The sequence below is a fragment of the Dipodomys spectabilis genome, unplaced genomic scaffold, assembly GCF_019054845.1.
Source record: "Dipodomys spectabilis isolate Male_0828 unplaced genomic scaffold, ASM1905484v1 ptg000157l, whole genome shotgun sequence".
Lineage (NCBI taxonomy): Eukaryota > Metazoa > Chordata > Mammalia > Rodentia > Heteromyidae > Dipodomys > Dipodomys spectabilis.
In genome coordinates, this window is record NW_024870834.1 from 22,192,564 (window position 1) to 22,214,104 (window position 21,541).

The 21,541-nt window shown below is 36.1% G+C and overlaps 2 protein-coding genes across 4 annotated transcripts in view; one reads left to right on the forward strand and one right to left on the reverse strand.

Annotated features, from left to right (window-relative positions):
- The window catches only part of Sipa1l1 (signal induced proliferation associated 1 like 1), a 335,149-nt gene that overhangs the window by 146,467 nt on the left and 167,141 nt on the right, over positions 1-21,541 (reverse strand). The window lies entirely within an intron of this gene.
- LOC122118791 (F-actin-capping protein subunit alpha-1-like) lies at positions 6,177-8,392 on the forward strand. Its single transcript, XM_042692745.1, has one exon. It carries the CDS (start codon positions 6,181-6,183, stop codon positions 6,967-6,969), a length of 789 nt encoding a protein of 262 aa, XP_042548679.1. The 5' UTR covers positions 6,177-6,180; the 3' UTR covers positions 6,970-8,392.

Genomic DNA, 21,541 nt, shown 5'->3' on the forward strand with positions numbered 1-21,541 from the left:
TGCATGCTGTACTCAACAGTAACAAGCACTTACTTCCACGATAATTAAGCATCTCGCTAGTCGGCTTCCTGCCTCCAAGGCAGCCACTTTCATTTCTCCTGCAGCACACAGCATCATTTTAGGAGACTCGCTGCTATTTAAAGCTGGAACATTTAGGGGTGTTTTAAAAACTGCTCTCTGCCTGCAGAATGCAAGGCTTCACAGGCTTGGTCTGGCCAGCTGGCCAGATAAGTGCCCATTGTTTTCATGCACACATTTCAACCCATCTTGCATGAAAGGGATAATGGTTTGCATTGCTACCTAATTAAACCTGGCTTTTGAGCTTTCTGGATACTTCTAAAGTTGGACTGTTATGATTCCCTTTACATTCCTGAGCTTCATATACTCCTCTTTCAATTGGGAGCTTTTAAGGAAAACAGTGTACTAACTGTTGCTTCCAACAACAGCCAGGGACAGCATGTGTGACCCCCAACTTAGGCCAAAAAGTGTTTCTTGTAACCTTGAGCATAAAAGCTAAGAGACAGCCACCAGGCCCTGAGTCCAAGCCCCAGTACTGGGACAAAAACCAAAAATTAAAGTGTTCTTCGTAAGATGGAAGGAAAGCTAATCTACTAAACTAAAATGCAAACACCATGCCAAATGCCAGTGTGCCGTGCCTGTAATCCTAACTACTCAGAAGGATGAGATATGAGGATCACTGTTTGAAGTCAGTCTTGGCAGGAAAGTCCATGGGTATCTTATCTCAAATTAAACACCAAAAAGCTGGAAATAGAGCTGTGGCTCAAGCAGTAGAAAACTTGTCTTGAGAAAAAAAACAGAGATAGTGTCTAGGCCCTGAGTCCAAGCCTCAGTACCAGCACAAAAAAAGAAAACACTTGTCCACCACTCTAAGTAGATTAAGTATTTCTCATAGCCTCCTAGAAAGCCAAATGAATTATTTTCCATAGTGAAAACATTCATTCCCTCAAAAGCCAACACACCAATCCTTCCAAAATAAAAACTCATTCTTGCCATATTTATTTGCTTTAAAAAGCAGCTTACTAGGGGAAAAACAAAGGAGGGATAACAATTACCTTACTCATGTAACTGTAACCCCTCTCTACAGTATCCTTACAGTTAAAAAAATTTTTTTTTAAAGCAGCTTACTGTAGATTGATCTTTCTTAGGATAAGTGAAGTTATATACATTATAGAAGAAAACTACAAGTAACATTAAAATATACTAAATAAAGCTACTAGAAATGACCAATCTTCAACATGAGTTTCTTTTCCAAACCAGTCATTTGCTTCCTGTATTTTTAAGAAGTTTTACAAACCGTATTTTTAAACATAAATATTTAGCAATTTACATGTCAGGAGTTCTATTACATGTTGGTTATAACAATTCAAAATTTCCATTCCAAGATATAGGGGAGAGAGAAATCAGTTTAATGACCTATAAAAGTTGAAGTTGGAGAAAGGCAACTAAGTGAAATAAGATTTTTTTTTACAGCTGTCAGAACTACTTTCCCTTCTTTCTGTCCTTCCTTTCTTTCTTCCTTCCTTCCCTCCATTCTTTGTCCCTCCTTTCTCCCTTAATTTGCAGAACAAATTCCTTTGAGGTACAAGCTCAATTTTGGGTACTAATGAGGAAATATAGAAACATAATAATTTGCACTTATTAAAACATCAGCTGCAAATGACTTTGTCTATCTACACGTGCCATATGATGGCAGATCAGTAACAACCTATTCCTTAGAGTTCACTGAAAGAGCAAGCATATGTTGTCAATTATTAGCAGTTCTCCTAAATATCAGCAAGCCTGCCTAAGCATCATTATATATGGTAAAAGGCAATAGAATTAAACATAGAACAATATTAACTTACAGCATGTCGCCTCCATCTGTTAAAAGGGCAGGCTATATAAAAATTTTCCTTATTACATATTTAATTTTATAGCACTTTGGTGCTATTTAAGTCACAATAACTCCATTTAGCTAGAATATTAATCTCATTTACAGGGACTACACTTTCGTTCAATGAGTTCAATTCTAGTTCAAAGTTGTTTCAACCTAACCTACCAACTTGTCTAAAGCCATTCCTGCAAAAGTGTCTCCTTTTGTTTTCTAAATCATTCCCAGCATTTCTACATTCTCTTCTGAGCAGGAACCACACATGGTGCTTAGAATTTTGAAGGAACAGCCCATCATTTCCAGGGAAGCTCAAGTACAGTAGGGAAAAGTAGATAGGTAAAAGTAACAACAAAGAAATGCACAGTTCCATTGTACCTCCTGATGGGGCTTGATTGTACCATAGCAACTCTGATGTTCAGAATAGCAAGTCCCTAGTAGTACTAAAAGTGAAATCTCCAGGGATCACATCAAGGCTAAAAACAGTATTTGTCTTAGACTCAGTAAGACATTTGCACTTTGACCCCCTTCATTCTCCCTGAAACTCTTCTCTATGGACCTCTGTGAAAATCCTATACTTTTGCTTTTCTTTTTACCCTCTATTTAGTGTTATTCATGGGCTCTTTTTAAAAGCTAGTGAACTCAGGGTGATGTTCTTGAGTTAGTTTTCTTAACACCTTTTATATTTTTGGCAAGGGAGAGAAAGGGTATTATATTAAGATACTTAGGAGCACTGAGTGGATTAGGGTAAAACCACAGGCATGAGTACAGTGATACAAAAGTATTAGTATGGAAAGCAGGTGCTGACTTGTTTGGGTCATAATTAAAAGCAAACAAAGACATAACAATGAAACTGGGGAGGAGGGTGGCAATTGTATGACAACCAGTACACTGGCAACATCACATTCCATGTGCTCACCTCAGCTTTAAGGTCTCCTCCCCTATCCCCTAAACTCCAGCCAAATAAGAGTATATGCTGGTATTTATTTGCTATCTTCCACATCAATCTAGTTCCTACAATGAATTAACACCAGGAAAAAAATATATGGGAAAATTAGTGTTTTTAAAGAAATGAATGAAGTGGTAAGGAAGTGGAACAATAAATAATTCAAGGAACTGAATGAAAGAAACAACATAGGAAACTTTCTGTGTGCCAAGGGAATGCAGTTTCAAAGTTACACACATGTGGAAGGGATAAGGGTTGAAGAGAATGCTATAATTCCTGTTCTGAAACAATCACAATGCAATATGGCAAAGTCTTAAAAATATTTAAATCCTCTAATCAAAGTGGAGTTCATGGGAACTATTACACTATTAAAAGGAAAGTATTAAAAATGGTAAGATTAGCAGATTTTATAGTATTTAAATAATGATTTCACATTGATGATTAACATACTCACTATCTTTCCTCGTTTGCTGATGCTTTCTTTGCAGTTAATATTACCACTAGAGTCTTCAAGAGCAAGAGCCCTCGTTTGCCCCCTCAGAGCTCTAGTGACTTAGGAATAGCAGGTGAAGGTCCTGCAAACAAAGCCAAGTTGCCACCAGTGTCCCTTTTCCTGGCTAGGATGCACCTACCTTCCCAAATACAGTTTTTCTGCAATACTTTAGGCCAACTCTGAAGAATGCCAGCCTCCAGACTTTCTGAAGAGCACTACTATGCAGGTGCTCAGAGAGGAAGTGGGTGTATAGGCTGAGGAGGAAAAACATGGCAGTACTGAAGAGAAAGAGGTTATCTAAACTATGTGAACTCAGATGAGCAATAAAAAGTGTCACGGATTGACATTTACTAAACTCCATAAAAACACTGGGGTGAAGAATAAACCTCACTAAAATGTTTTTTCATGCCACCAATATGGGTTGTTTGAGCTAGTCAAGCTTGGCCATGGGAAGGCACATTTCCACTCTTAAGCCCCTGCGACCTACCTGGAAGCAGAGAGGCGTACAATGCAGGGAATCAAAGGGCTCATTAAGAAGCAATGTCACAAGGGGCTTTCTTAAGAATATCATGGTTTTCATAGAATATTTATATCCCAAACGGAATTTACGAAAATGCACTTGGAAAAAAGCAAATTAAATTTAGCCTAGGGAGAGAGCAGAAAGGAACAGCAGTATGAACAGTAGATGAACAACACACTGTTCTATAGAACTCCAAAGCCCAAATCATCACCAACCATGATTAATATCAGATAATAGCAAATAATATCAGATTAATGGCAGAGCTTAAAATACATAAAAAACTATAAATATAAAATTTGAAATCCCAGAACATTGCCTTATATGCAGACTATGAGATCAGAATCTATGTGTCTGTTTTGTTGTATCCTTATTTGTAGGCATAAGACTGCAACATGCACTTCACCTTCTAATCTGTAGTCCTTCACTCCTCACCAGCACCCAGTCAGATCAGTATCTCCACTTTCATGAATAAGCAAACAGTTTGGGGATAAATGCTGTGCCCAAAGTCATAGACTGTGGACAATACAAAGTGCTTACTCGGTAGTAGACTCTCTTTCAACTAAAACAGCTGGCAGTTAAATAATTTGTAGCAGGAAACTACTTTGAATTTTTTTTTTAAAGGGCTTCCATTTACAGCCTGAATATCACATCTGAAGTCTCACCCAAATTTTATGCAATAAAAATGTATCTAGTGAGAGAAGAAAAAAAATATACTAGTGATTACTTTTTTAAAATGTTCCAGTCATCATTGAGTTTGGGAACTTTTAATGGCTTACCAGCTGCCACTGATCATGGCCTGTCTTGACTTAGGATCCAAAACTAACAGGCACCTACAAAGTGCTTCCTTCTTGCCTGAACACAAGAAAAGTAGGTCTGGCCCAGGCGAACTACAGCACTATTTCCACAAAGCTCTACCAGCCAAGTGAGCCAGAACTGAGAAGCTGACATTTAGAAATCAGAACTGTGAATTATTGTGAAGAAACCACCTGAACTCAACATTTCCCACATGCAATCTCTCAGGTTAAACAGCCAGGACAGAGTCCACACATGAGGTTAGACTTCCTAATTACTCTATTCTTACCGAGTCTGTCATACTATGCTGACCTTCCAGACATGCTTTTCAAGTAATACAATGCCACTCTGCTGTGTACTCAGTTTGAAAAAACCGCCGTAGTTTTCCCAGGAAGATCCTACAGTCCCTGGGGCTCTGGGGTCTGATGCTGAGGCCATGTTCCTTGCAGTAGGGCATCCTCCATTCCAAAATGTTTCCTCCTCCTACTACTTATGAAATTTCATGAATAAGTGTACACATAAGAGCCTTTTCTCTCCTATTAGACTTGTAGCTCAGAAGGCAGAGACCAGTCCAATCCTCATCCCCAAAGCTCATAAGCTTAATAGCTCTGCAATGTTCAATATTAGAAATAAAAGCTCACAAGATTGCAGTAAAATGATCTGAATTGTGTTGTAGTAACAAATATGGCTATAGTAATCTCATTAATATCTGTATTAATAATTAAGAGACAAGCCCCAAATTACCATCACTATAATTTCATAGGGATTTCATATTTTTGTAGTTAACAAAACATGTCAGTTGGATTATTTTCCTTCCTGATGAATGCACATTAAAAAGCATGTAAATAAGTACATCTTTAGCAGAACAACAAGTAATCTAGTTGAAACTGGTTATGTCACAATAACTGAAAGTAAACTAACATGCAATAGCTCAGCTATTAAAACCCCACAAAGTCAATAAGCAAACTCACATTGGACAGCAGAAGGCAGAGTGATTCGTTAATACAGCATATGTGGAAAGATAAAAGATGACAGACTGAAAATTAGTTACCATCAAATCCGTGATGATTAAAACAATCTTTAAGTACTTAACTAGCAAGATATATAGAAAGCCCACAGACTGGGAGATCTAAGATCTTCACTAGCCATACAATAGACAAGGGCCTCATATCTAAAATACACTTACAGCTCAAGAAATTAAATTCCCCCAAAACAAATCCCCAAAGAAACCATCACCCCATTAACAAATGGGCTAAAGACTTAGAGACTTCTCTGAAGAGGAAAAAAGAATGGCCAATAGATACATGAAGAAATGCTCAACATCTCTGGCCATAAAAGAAATGCTAATCAAAACAACATTGAGATTTTACCTTACCCTAGTTAGAATGGTCATTATCAAGATATCTAATAGCCACAGATGTTGGCAGGGATGTGGCCAAAGGGGAATGCTACTACTCTGTTGGTGGGAGTGTAAACTTGCCCAATCACTCTGGAAAGCAGTATGGAGGCTCTCAAAAAACAACATAGGAGAGCAGCCCAAGATGGCCGATTTCGAGGATCGGGTGTCGGATGAGGAGAAGGTACGCATAGCTGCTAAATTCATCACCCATGCACCCCCAGGAGAGTTTAATGAAGTATTCAATGATGTTCGGCTACTACTTAATAATGACAATCTCCTCAGGGAAGGGGCAGCACATGCATTTGCCCAGTATAACATGGATCAGTTCACACCTGTGAAGATAGAAGGATATGAAGATCAGGTCCTAATAACAGAGCACGGTGATCTGGGTAATAGCAGATTTTTAGATCCAAGGAACAAAATTTCCTTTAAGTTTGATCACTTACGGAAAGAAGCAAGTGACCCCCAGCCAGAGGAAGTAGATCGAGGTTTGAAGTCTTGGAGAGAATCCTGTGACAGTGCTTTAAGAGCCTACGTGAAAGATCATTATTCCAACGGCTTCTGTACTGTTTATGCTAAAACTATAGATGGGCAACAGACTATAATTGCATGTATTGAAAGCCACCAGTTTCAGCCTAAAAACTTCTGGAATGGTCGTTGGAGATCAGAGTGGAAGTTCACAATCACACCACCTACAGCCCAGGTGGTTGGAGTGCTGAAGATTCAGAATGAAATCCAAACTGCCAAGGACTTTATTAAAATCATAGAGAGTGCAGAAAATGAGTATCAGACAGCAATTAGTGAAAACTATCAAACAATGTCAGATACCACATTCAAGGCCTTGCGCCGGCAACTCCCAGTTACCCGCACCAAAATCGACTGGAACAAGATACTCAGCTACAAGATTGGCAAAGAAATGCAGAATGCTTAAAAGCTGACTATAGGATTCTTCAGTGTGTGGAAGGAAAAGGAGTCAACGTGGTCATATGATAAATAAGTGATTTATAAACAAGAGTGATATTTTGCTAGGGCTTTCAAAGTTAACTGATTTTCTAGCCTCATGGAATACTGTTGAACCTATAGCATTGTCTTAGTATTTTTTTTTTTGTGTTCTCTACCTTGTAGTTCTCTGTTATCACTATATCTACTAGTGTAAATCTTTTTTTTTTCCCCCTCCTTGCTACATTTAATGGAGAGATCTATCCTGGAGTCATTTTACAGTTTAGAAAATTTTCCTAGCCATGAATTCCTGTTATTGATTTAAACAGAAAATATGGTCAGTAGGGGTTTTGTTGTTGTTGTTTTTAACCCCTATTCTTCAAAGCACTTCTGGTACCTGCAGTAGTTTTTACTGATCCACCAACAGCTAAAGAGGCTATGCTACAAATTAGCTAAATAGAAGACACATTCATCCTTCTCCCTCTGCTTAGATCATCACCTATAACATCTCACAAATGTAGTTTGCAGAAGTTTAGACTTTTCAGATCTATAGGTTGCGGGGGTGCGCAGAGGAAATTTTCTAGAAATTCCATGATACTTGGCTTCTCTGGGGATCTTGTTTTTAAATCCAAAGAGTTGAACCACATTCCTTACACATGAACATTTGCTTTTTTTTCATTCTCGCATTGTCTTCTCATTAAGCAGCATTGTAGTTAGAAACATCTACATTTTTAGGCAAGTTCTGCCCATTTATATTTTTGTTTCCTCTCCAAGAACTGCTGACATATTGTGGATGTAGTAGAGTATGAAACTTGAAAAACATAGATGTTGAAGGAATGAATAATAGGTATCTTGTGCTTTAAGATTTTGTGGCAGGATTGTAATATAAGCAAATGAAACAGACAACTATGTAAATCACAAAAACTAAAAATGAACCAAAGTGAAAAGGATAACTTCCAGGCAGTATCTTTCTATTATTACCTGTTATTTAAGGGAATACTAGTGTTTTCTTCTAAATAGGTATAAAACTTGTTCCAAATTACTCTTCCTTGATCCAGCCTGCCAAGAACTCATGTAACTGTGATATAAGCAACCCTTCCCAGGTATATTGGCAGGTATGTTTATGATCTCAGAATATGCAGGTAACATAGATATGATAATGACAACTGGTAATGGTGGATTCATTTACATTGTTTACACTTCTATGACCAGGCCTTAAAGGAAGGTCAGTTTTTTAAAAACCAAGTAGTGTCTTCCTACCTGTCTCCAAATAATTGTCAAAACAGAAGGGTGTTTGTGCTTCAGCTTTGTTTTTGCTCTGTAATACAGTCAAGCAACAGTTTGTTTCTCAGTGAAAGCTATGTAAGCATTTTTGTTTATTTCAAATAAAATATATTTGTATTATTTGTCATTCATACTATCCATCTATACCATGCTATCTTCTGTATCAGGTAGTCCAATAGAAATATACTTGTTTTGTTCTAAAAAAAAAAAAAAAAAAAAAAAAAACATAGGAGCTCCCCTATGATTCAGCAATCCCACTCCTGGACATTTACCCAACTAACCACAAACAAGATCACACTAAAGCTACCAGAACAACCAAGTTCACTGCAGCATTATTTACCATAGCAAAGGTATGGAAACAACCCAGATGTCTCTCAGTAGATGAATGGATCCAGAGGATGTGGTATATAAACACAGGAGTTCTATACTTCCATCAGAAAGAATGGTATTGCCCCATTTGTAAGGAAATGGAAAGACCTGGAAAAAATTATATTAAGCAAAGTAAGCCAGACCCTAAGAAAAGCAGGTTGCATAGTTTCCTTCATTTGTAAATCCTAGAATATGTCTATGATATTCTTAACAGATGACCTCAATAACGCAATTGCTAAGTGCATAGGACCACATATAATGAAGTGTATCAACATGAACTCCGAGAATTGGAAACAAGAGGTTCTTATTATGTCCTGTATGTAGTTAATTTTTTTTCTTTTCTCTTAGTTTTCTGTACCTTGTGTTTTATATGTAAGTTTAATTGATCTGTTGAAGGGAAAAGGAATCACAGAAACAGCAGGACAAAGGATGAACTAATGCAACAGTGATACTTACTCGACACCATGTTGGATATATACCTTACAACTTGAAGGGAGGGGAGTAGGGAGGTTTAAGTGGGAGAAATTAAGGTAACAGTGTTTAAAAACAAATGTACTCATTACCTCATTTATGTAACTGTAACCCCCCATCACCTTTCAATAAAGATTTTTAAAAAATGAGTAACCATCAAATTAATGACGATTAAAACAATCTTTACCCTCAAATGATTGTTTCCCCATACAATTTAATCCAAATTTTCAACTTTTAAAAATCAACCAATTATGATTGCCACTAAAAAGTTTTAAAAGTGAAAAGTATGTGACTTCTTCAAGATGTTCCAATCCAAATATTGTGGTAAACATGCAGAACAGTTAGTGTATTTATCTAGACATGCTCTCTGTGTAAGCTGGCTCACAAGATAGACACAATGTCTGTGTATTCAACAGTGTACTTCTGAAGAGACTTGAATGCTTACAAAAGCAGAAAAGAGGAGAGATGTTCAGGAAAGAAGGAGGACTTCCTCATTCAAAATTGACAAAAGACACCTCATGAAACATTTTACATCTGAAACTTATGAATTCTTCATGCATATTATGCTTCTGAAAATAGGAACCCTATACCAATAACTCCAGCAAACTGTCAAGAACAATTAAGACAGGTGACGATGAAATATTTTTCTCTAGTCTGATGCACTCTCTATCCCTCTAGGTTTCTTTTTAAATTAATTGTGCACACACTTAAATATGTATACAAAGTAAATTTTATCTATCTCCAAAACTTAAATGTCCTTGATTTCTAAATGAGATTTTTTTCAGAAAAATCTGTTTCCTTGATCATTTAAACTTTCATTTACAAGTTAGAAAAAGCAGTGAAGAAAAACACAAACCAACCAAGTTGCATCTTCAAAGATAACAACTTGTAATTGAAGCTCTCCTTTTATTTTTTGGGCACGCTTTTCATTTTTTCTGGTAGAGTGAAATTAACTTCCAATCTAGAATGATGAGTTTGATTAGGGCAGTTGAGAGGGAAAGTAAAGCTTAGAGAAAGACTATTTACTTACAACATACAGGCCCTATGTTCAACCTTAGCACTCACCCCCAAAGCAGAGTAGTCTTTTAAGTAATCTTGCAATAGTGTGACCTTCAAAAGTAGGTATATGCAAGCACAACTCACAAACTATCTTGCTTAAAGCTTCACAGTAACATCCTTATACTTTCAGGGTAAACCAAGAGTTACTTGAATGCAGAACGTATCTCCCTGACAGCAGTTCAATCTTTGTATGCTTTCCACCTCCTCTTTCTCTAAACCTTTAACTCCAATCAAAGGGAACAGAAACCTCTGCAGTTCCTTGAAACAGGTTCTTAGGAGACTCCAGAGGAAACCAAGAAGTGACTTCTACCAGACACAACCCTATATAATTACCTTCCTTCCTTCTTCTGCCTTACTCCAACCTGTAACTTTTCTTCCTTAGTTTACTTACACAGTGCACTTCAGTATATTCTCTCTTTCAAAAACATTGTACGCCCACTCCCACCAAGACCATCCCCACCCTTTGGTCATATTTTTAGTGTCCCTTACAAAGTTCATGAGGCACTAATAATGATTATATTTCAAAATTATTACATTAGAAGCCAAAACTTTCCTTTGAAGAAATAAATCATGATTTCACTATATATTATAATCTTTTAACAGCAAGTCTGCTGCCAAGAAAAAGTGAGGGACTGCCTTTTTGAAGTTTTCTGGCAAAACTGAAGTTCAAACAAGTTTAAGAGAGAGAATATGCTGGAATAAGAAAAAATTAAAAACACAAGTGCAAAAGAAAAAAAAAAGCCTATTTAGCCAGATTTTATGCCTAGCTACTAGGAGGCTAAGATCCAGAGGATGTCCATTTAAAGCCAACCTGACAGAAAAGTCTATTGAGACTCCATCTTTAAAAAAAGTCATCGGCTTGAGTGATGTATGGCTCACATGATAGAGCATCAGCTAGGCAAGCAAGCCAAGCAAATATGAGGCTCAGAATTCAGTACCAGCACTGACAAAAAGGGAAAAAAAAGGGTGGTTGTGAGTCAATCCTGTAATCTTAGCTACTCAGGAAACTGAGATCTGAGGATCTCAGGTCAAAACTAGCCCAAGCAGGAAAGTCCATGTGTCTCTTACCTCTAATTAATCACAGAAAAAGCCAGAAGTGGTAGAATGCTAGCCTTGAGCAAAAGAAGCCCAGGGACAAGACCAGGCCCAGACCGTACAACCAGCAAAAAAACAAAAAGAAAAGGGAAAAGGCCCATCTCATGTTAAAGCAATATCGCTACAAATAAGAGCCAACAACATATGAACCTAAACAACACTACATCACTTTATATCTACTACGAAATTTTCTAGAAATGCCACTGTTTACTATTAAAGGTAATTCAGTTAAAATGGGCATGATTATGTTACAATGTGAGGCAATGGAACGTAGAAGAATTCTTTTAGGAGAAATAACTGGTAGGTAAGCCAGAAAATATTCATCCTGTTGAGTGTCCTATTCTCTAAACATTTAGAATGTACACAAGGAGAAGGGTCTTTTCTGCACAAGGCTTTGGTTATCTTCCTTCCTTGGGCAGGTTCTACTGTCTGCAGTTTGTTTCATTGGCTAACTATTTTCTCCAATGCTTTCTCTTAAGGCCCCAACCCTCTCCCCACCCTTCTAGTTTTCAAAAGACAACCATACCGCATATCATGATTTTTCAAAATCTTCTCCATGGAATCCTAAGTATTTCAAACCAGGGATCACACCTTAATTTTAGGATTATTAGAGTTTAAACATAAATGTCAACAACATCTGATAGGGAAACAAATGGCACAAAAAACCCTGATAAATGAATTTAAAGCCTATAGGGAGGCAAATCTGTTGTATAATGATGTTCACCAAAATGCTATTTATTTAACTTTTAAATTGATTAGTTTTTATCAAAATAATGCCTAAAGACTATTAATAGCACCAAAGTCATGAAAAGAGTAAATAACAAGTACTGCTTTACTTCTTCCAGAAGCAACTATTTCTAATTCAAGACACTGTCTCCTACATTACTTCCATATTCCTAAATCGCAGGTTCATAATGGCCTTATACTTGTGATCCTCCTGACTCAGACTCCTGATTGCAGTGATTACAGAAGGGTGCCACCACAACTAGCAGTATTCCTCGCAGGATTTTTATTTTTATGGCTATGTTTGCTTGGTTGCTTGTATTATTTTTCCTAGATTTTAGGACTCTTCCTCTTTCCTTTTCTTGCTTTCCAATTCCTTAATTTCTTCTTTTTCTTCTCTCCCTCTCTCTTTGATGTACTTAGTTTCTTCCTAAACTCTACATGAGATGCAAAAAGGTCTGCTCAATAATGTTTTCTGCATGATCAAAAGGCATGGATCCCCTACCGTTTCCACTCTTCTTCCCTGGAGAACCCTTTCCTCAAAGCCCAATCCAGCCCTCACAATTTCCAGGTCCACTGGGTAGGTATTTCCAGGAACATCCCATCAGTTACCACCTAGAAAGTTCCTTCTCTTTTCTCCTGGATGGAGATACGATGTTTCCGAGATGTCATTTTTCCCTCTTAGTTTACTCCCTATTTGTCTTCATTTGGCTACTGCCTAAGAAAGAGTGCATGAAAGCCAAGCAATAGTGGGCTCATGCCAATAATCCCAGCTACTGAAGAGGATGGGATCTGAGGATCATGGTTCAAAGCCAGGGCAGGAAAGTCTAAGACTCTAACCTCCAATTAACCACCTGAAAACCAAAAGTGGAGTTGTGGCTCAAAGCAGTAGAGCACTAGCCCTGAGCAATCAGTACTCCTCAGGCCTTGAGGAACCAATATCCCGGGCCCTGAGCTCAAGTCTCTTTACCAAACAAAAATAAGGGAGGGAAGGGAAGGGAAAGAAAAGATGCACAGGCAGTAAAAGTTTTAAACTTTAGCAAAACTAGCTTTACTGATGGCAGGCTGAACAGAAAACCACAGGTAGTAAAACATTTACTGAAAGGATTTTCAAGGCATCCTTTTCATTATCTTCTATTTTCTACTGTTTGAGTTCAAAATCTAATAATATTTTGATTATAAGTTACATGTTTTTCCCTGGAATGTCTTAAGAATTATAGTTTTAATATTATAGGGGCCTTTTATAGATCTTTCTGTTGTCCTAGTATTGAACAACCTAATTGGCCTAGTTAAAATGTATTTCTCTCAGTTAGGTGATTTTTTATTACATTTTCAAAGATTAAATTCCTTTCATTCCCCTTCTTTGTTCTTTCATTCTGTAGATGTTCAATTTGTTGGATACAGGACCTTCTGAACACTATCTTTTCTCTCTTATCCACCATTACTTTTTCTTTAGTTATTTTAGAAATTTTTTAAATTTCATTTTTAATCAAATTATTTGATCTTTCATAACAATTATTGGGCTTGATTCTGTGTCTTGTTTCTAACAAAAAAATATCCTATTTTAATTTCATAATTTTAATTTTGTATCATCCTACTAATGTTTTTTTCCCCTGGGACAGTCTGGCTATGTAGCTCAGGCAGGCGTCCAACTCATGGTCACCCTGAGTGCTGAGATTATAAATTCAAGCCACTATATACCCAGCTTAACCAACAGTCTGCCTTCTATGATAGAAGCTAGAATTCCATATGGCCACTCAACCTACTATTTCTTACAAAGAAGGCTCAGACATGCAACCTGACAAGATGTACACATTCTGAACTCTAGATTGAAAGGAAATATCAGATGCAAACCAGACAAAGCAAATCAATTTACATGGAACTTGGTGCCAGCACTTTGGCAAATGAAGTATAGCGCTGGTGATGGCAGTGCAAAGCTGGACAGTCACTGAGAATTGCCCCCTGGCATCCTCCCTTATCCACTTTTCAAACCTATGTTACTCCCATAAATTCCTGTCCTGTTTCAAATTGACCAAGGGTCTTCCGTTCTATACTAGGCAACCCACAAATGCCAGTTTCCACAGGCCATTCATTTCTAGAATACACTTATCTAGAGAATATCTTCATTTCCTACCTGGATGCCTGCATTCTGGAAATTAAGTTCAGAATTTTTTTTTCAAATAATTTCTCCCTGTATCCAAACTTTCCATGATTACACTGAGGAGGGAAGGAACCCATCTACATCCAATCTCACCTAAGTCCAATCTTCCCAGTGACTGAGGCCTCCAATCCAAGGGTTGTATGAGGACAACATTTCAGCCCAGATATATCTCAACTCAGATTCAGACACTTCCCTATTACAAAATCAGTTACAGCCCAACTTCTCCAGGTCTTTTCAGAGAATCTTTTCTCCACAGAATATGATTACTTTTTTCATGCATACTCTTAAACTATGGATTCATACCAAACATGTATGTACCCACACAACAATTACTGTGCTCCTGAAACTGATAAGAGATGGTAGCATTTGGTACTCATTCTTATCCTTTCCCAATTTTCTTTTTCTATGTGAAATTGTTTCTGAGATCTATTTGTGTTGCTACAAAAGGTTACAGATCCTTTGTAACAATTTCTTTACATTTCCCATTTCTTTCTATTCAGTATTTATGTATAATAGAACATGTGGCTAAAGTCTAGATTATTCCCATTTACAAACTAATAAATAAACATTCCTGTCACATTTTTATTGGGAAAGTCTTGGAGAATGAAGTAACAAAACTGCTGAAAACCTGAATTGAAGTACCTTTCAGCATCATTAAGAACTGTTAAATTGAGACTGGAGGCTCAGTGGTGGAGCCCTGGCCTTGCGTATATGACAGATGAGTTAAATATCAAACCATCCAAAGCAAACAAACAAACCCTCCAAAATGTCTGAAATAGCACATTAGAATCCATCAGTAAAACATAGGACATCAGAAGTTGCCACATTTTGACTTTAAATTATCAATATGAAGATATAAAATGGCATCTTACTGTGCTCAGTGGCATTTTCCCTAATAATTTAAAGTTAGTGACATTATCTACTATGTTTTATCTATTTTTCTACTATACCAGTGTCATCTTGTTAGAATTTATAGGCCACCTTTTATATGCTATCGAAATTATTCCTTAAGATATGAGTGACATTTTCATCATATGTAACTTATCTTTGATCTGTGCTTAAGGTACATTTTCTTATACCTCTATTTGAAATTTTTAATATGATCAAATTTATACTTTCTCATGTTTATGTTTTCTTCTCAAAGTTCTCTCCATTTCTACTATCATACACATTTTCCTATATTTACTTCTAAACTTTAAAAGTCTTAAAAACCATGTCTTTCATTTATTTGTAAGAATATAATTTAATGTTCATCCCAGTGTCCTATAATTACAACTTGAGCAGTCATCAGTACTTTTTACTTTTTGGCAAGGTCACAAAGAAGTACTCATATACCATGCACGTGGTAGTCTTTCTTTTCTGCCTGGGTCACAACAATGTGAATACTACAGCATTAATAATTGGCTCACTTCATCTTACTTCCCCAATTAAGTTTAGAATCATTCTGTCAAGTTTTGTAGTAAATGTTCTCAGTTCTTTTCTTTTCTTTTTGAATTACATTCATCTTATAAGTTAACCCAGGGAACATGAAATTCTTTTCAATATTGGGTCTTCACATTTAGTAACATATACAGCTCCTATTTTTCATTTTTAAAAAATTTGTGCTGATACTTGGGCTTAAATTCATGGCCTTATATTGTTGCTTAGCTTTTTTACTGAAGGAGAGTGGTCTACTTCTTAAGCCATGCTTGCACTTCCAGCTTTTTGCTGATTAAGTAGAAGTAAGAATCTCTTGGATTTGTCTCTCTGAGTTGATTTTGAACCTAGATCCTTATATCACAGCTTCTTGACTAGATAAAATTATAGGCATGACTTAATGGAACCTCCTGGCTCAACTGCTATTTGTTTGGCTTTAAGACTTTTTTTTTTAATAGTCTGGGGTTTGAACTCAAAGCCTCATGCTTCTCAAGTGAGCTCTTTTACTACTGAGCAATACTTCCAGACTAGCTTTTCAATTCACAAGACCACTGCATAGTCTAGGTTTGTTTGTTTGTTGTTGTTTTTAAAGTTTATTATTATCTTTAAGTAGTTGTACAAAGAAGTTTCCATTCTACAAAACAGTATATGAATACAAGGTATCTGACAACATTGTTATCCATCGCTCCTAACCCATCCCTTCTCTCACTTTTTTTAAAATTGAGATTGGCTGATTACATAAATTTCACATATTTCACAGTATTGTGGAATAGTGATACTTAAAGTCACAAACATATTTTAACCTTCACAAGGCACATTGTCATTATCATGGTCTATACAATTTGTAAATTCTATGAGCTTTGAAAATACAAATTATTTTTTTCCATATCAGGTGATGTTTACATTTCTTTCCTTTTGCTTAGTGCAGGCTGTTACCTCTTTCGCTCTCATTCCTCCCTTCCCATCACTATCTTTGGATTGTTTAGTTCTTTTTCTTCTATGTCCAGTGCAGCTGATGGGACCCTTTGTTGTATGTTGTTCCGTTTCCCACTTATTCTGTGTCCTTCTCCTGTCTTCCCTCCTGTGTGTGCATATATCTACCATATATATGGTTAAGAACATGGAGTCATTTAGTAATGATATGACAAAATGAGTGGCTGTCCTTTGTTTCTCGAGTCCTGTTTACGTTGTCATATCTTCTTGCATTTTGGCTTTAGCATCCACATATCAGAGAGATCATGTGCCATTTTATCTTTTTGTTCTTGGCTTACCTTGCTCAAAATAATTTGCTCTAGTTCCATCCATTTCCCTGCAAATGCCATTATATTGTCCTTTCTAATGGCTGCATAATATTCCATTGCACATTGGTACCACAATTTTTGAATCTACTCATCAGTAGTGGGCAACTGGGCTGTTTCCAAATCTTGGCTACTGTGAACAGTCAGGCTAGGTTTGTTATATGACACTTTTTAATATCTTACTCTTATAACTAGGATTGTTTATTATATAATCACATTTTCTTTTCTTTTTTGTCAGTTGTGGGTCTTGAACTCTGGGCCTGGGCGCCATCCCTCAGCTCTTAAGATCAAGGCTAGCACTCTATCACTTGAGCCACAGCACCACTTGCGGTTTTCTGGTGGTTAATGGACATAAGAGTCTCACAGACTTTCCTACCCAGGCTGACTTTGAACCATAATCCTCAAATCTCAGCCTCCTGTGTAGCTAGGATTACAGGTGTGAGCCATGGGTACCCGGCTTTGTAATCACATTTTCTAAACAAGAAGTGCTTATAGAAGAAAGAGGAAAGTTCACATTTATAAGAGAATAAAAGCAGGTCTTACGTTTAAAAGTTGAAAAGAAAAGAAAGAAAACTCATTATTCATTTATTTACATTTGACCCCCAAAAAGTTGAGTTTGTAGTACAGGGAACAAAAATAATCAACTTATCTATTGGGGTTTATTTTTGTGTGTGATGGTCCTGGGGTTTGAACTCAGGGCCTGGGCACTGTCCCTAAGTTCTTTTGCTCAAGGACAGCATTGTACCACTTGAGCTATAGCTCTCTTTTGGTCTTTTCTGGTATTTAATTGGAGTTACGAGTCTCACAAACTTTCCCTCATCCTTATACCTCAGCTTCCTGTCTACTAGGATTATAGATATGAGCCACTGGCACCAGCTTGTTTTGTATCTTTGTTGTTGTTTGTTCTGGGTTTTGGTGACAGGGGTGGAATGAAAGTCTGGAAGTATGATGGGCAAGCATTCTAGCACTGACATATATCCCCAACTCCAAAACAATATTGACCTCTGAACTCTAAAAATATTATCAATATTCTAGTCAGCTGTCTACAGAATGTATGTGAAAACTAAGTAAACATTAAAATATCTAAAATGTAACAACTTTTCAAAACTTAAGTCTATATTCTCAGATCAACTTAATTTTCAGGAGTATCCAATAAAAACAAAACAACAATAGGTAAGATGTAAACTATCCTGATCAAGTAATAGTGGCACACAGCTATAATTCCAAATAAGAGGATCTCAAAATTCAGTCCAGCCTGAGCTACATAATAAGACCTTATCTCAACAAACAAATTAAAATCTCTAGAGTGCTAGAAATAAGTCTCTCTGACATCTCGATTAATGACTTCTAGGTTTTTGAACTGCAAGAATATAAATGTATGATGCTCTAAGGAGGAATAAAAAATTCTGACCTATTGGTTTAAGACAAAGTTGTATGCTAAGAAAATTTTATCCTTTTTACTACAAATGATGAAGTGAGCATTCAACTCAAAAAGAAGTGAGAAAGTAAAATTTTGTAAACTGTAAACAAGATAATTGAATAAGTGTGTGTGTGTGTGTGTGTGTGTGTGTGTGTGTGTGTGTGTATGTGTAGGATTCTTTGGCTAAAAAATCACATCTTTTGTATCTTTGTATCATATCTTTATATAATTTGTATCTTTACAAAAAGGACTAATAGAAATAAGTTCAAGTAAAACAAATTAACACACATGTAAATATTTTTAAAAATCTGAAAATGAATATGTAAGGAAGGACACAGATGATTTCCTATTAAAACACAATAGCAACAATGGACAGTAAAAGACAAAAAAATTATACTTGGACATGATAAATTAAACAGGACTCTAATCATTCACACATGAGACCAAAGGAGGATATTCTTAGGAGAGGATCATAAAGGTTCAACAGCTATGCATATATGATCATATGCTTATTGAAATGAACTACAAGAAATAGAAACAAGATTTTTTTTTTTACTTTTTGTGGATTTTTTTGTTTTTTCCCTTTTTGTTTTCCCCTTTTCTGTGTTTAATTTCTATACCTTTTGTATTGTATGTAAGTTTATCTAATTTGGGAAGGGTCAGGGAAAAGCAAAGAAATGGTGGGACAAAGAGTGAACTAATTCAGCAGTGATACTCACTAGACACTATGTTGCAAATGAACTATACAACTTGTGGGGGAGGAGGTCAAGATGAAAACACAAGGGAAGAGGTAACACTGTTCAAAAAGAAATGTACTCATTACCTGACTTATGTAACTTTAACCCCTCTGTGCATCACCTTTATAATAAAAATTAAGAAATAAACAAAAAACAATAGCAGGCTATTGTTGGTTGGATTAAGAAGTAGATATTTGCCTGGCATGTTAAAGGCCCTAGATTAAACCCAACACAAATGAACAAACAGTAGAATAACAGAAAAAAAACTAATAAAAAATACTCTCAAATATAGCCTATATAGAAACTGCTAGTAATCCAACTTTTCATTTTAATTCTTTTGGTTAAGAATTCATGTATACTTTCCATTTAATATATGCACAACAAAGTATGAAATAAAAGAAAAATCTAGCAGGTTATCTGTAAGAGTTAAAAAGGGTTCCAATAACCACACTCAAGATATTACAAAAACTACTTATTACAATTTACTGTATATCCAACACCATAAAAATGCAATTACCAAAGCACACAAATGAAATGTGAGAAGATACTATCAAATCTGCTATCAATCCACATAAATGAAAGAGCAAAAGTATAAAATGATTTAACAGACACAAGTAGACATGATGAAATTCAAAGTTTGAGGAGAATGGACTCTATATTTGCTACCTTTAAAGGAAAGATAATCCACAATGAATTAGAGATTTGAAAATTCAGTATCATAAAATGAAATGATAGAAAATGTAGGGGAAAATGTAAAAGTAGTACTATTGTTAGTCACAGACAGACTGATACTACATTGATATGCAGTGCCCCTATGGTCTAATATATTATCGATCATATAATTTATCAGACAAATACTATATATATACATACATGCATATAATGAATTAATAATTCCTTGCATATTGTGCTTAGAGACATTGTTCAGAAAAATATTAACAATAGTACTGTGTGAGGTGACAAGGGCTAACAATTTTCTTCACTGAGTGTATCAATTTTATAATGAAACTACATTTTGTTACTCTAGAAGTAACAAATTAAATAAAACAGGAAGCAGCCATTTAAAAGAGAAAAAAGAATGTCAAGAGAAAAAAAGACTAGCCTTACTACCATAAAATGAAAATCAAACCATTCATTCACTTGTTGACTAAAGTTTTTTCTTTTATACTTAATAATTATTCAACCATCCTGGAAAGCAGTATGGCAGTTCCTCAAAAAATTAAATATAGAACTACCCTATGATCCAGTAATTCCATTCTTGGGCATTTGTCCAAAAGATTATAAACAAGGATACAGTAATGCCACCAGCACAACCATGTTCATTGTTGCAACATTCACTATAGCCAAGGTATGGAATCAAGCCCAGATGCCTCTTAAGGAACAAAATGGGTCAAGAAAATGTGGTATATATACATCATGGAATTTTACTCATCCATTAGAAAGAATGGTATTATACTATTTGTAAAGAAACGGAAAGACATGGGAAAAAATTAAGTGAAGTATGCCAGGCCCAGAGAGACAAGGATGCATGTTTTTGCTTATATGTGGACACTAGATTTAGCCCATAAATTTATGTGAATACTTTAGGTGGTATGCAAGTGTATACCAATGTATTAAGTGAAATATGTAGATTCTAGGAAGAACTCAAATAGCATAATTCCTTAGAAAGACAAAGTCAAAGTTGAACAAAACAAACACCAGGAAGTGGGTACTTGAAAGGAATGGGCTGGGTCAAGGGGTAAAGGGTAGAAGAATGAAGAGAAGGTACGAGGTAGAATGGAGCCAAAAATTCAATGTATATCCTACAGAATTAAGAAGTATAGGGAAAAGGTAAGTAGGGGAGGCATGGGTGAGGAGAATGTTGAAAGGGGGACATGGATCAAGATATGTTGTGTTCATAATAAATTGCTTTGTTAAATGACAACTCCTTTGTACAACCAGTTAAAAAAAAATTTTTTAAGGAAATGGGCTTCCTATAAAGAAAAAAAATGAAAAAATACTGGGGGATGTAAGTAACTTGTGTTTTTATGTCTTGCTGATGGGCACTGTAGAATATGACTCTATTACAATTAGCTAAATGCCTCAAAAGTCAGTAAGATGTAAAGAGTCTGAATAAATTAACCCACAGTATTAAAAGTTAATCTACAATAAATATGCAAATTGCAACATTGTAATAGCAGAACAGAAGGAAGGTAACTTAAGTGGATGACCAGAAAGTAGTTGACTTCATTAGGACACCAAAGCAATTAATTTTTCAAATGTATGATACTACATGGGAAAATCATACTACATGTGACAGTATGGTATCAATTTTAAAAAGCAGAATGAGTCAGGTGCTAGGTACGCACACTTGTAATCCTAGCTATTTAGAAGGCTTAAGTAAGAGGACTGCCATTTGAAGACAGCTGGGGGCCAGAAAATCCATGAGACTCTTATCTCCCATTAACCAGCAAAAAGCTGAAAGTGGAGGTATGGTTCAAGTAGTAGAATGCCAGCCTGGAGTGAAAAAGCAAAGGAACAGAGCCTAGGCC

Bases quoted from the DNA above. Each gene is read 5' to 3' on its own strand.
- LOC122118791 (XM_042692745.1), top strand. From the start codon at position 6,181: ATGGCCGATTTCGAGGATCGGGTGTCGGATGAGGAGAAGGTACGCATA.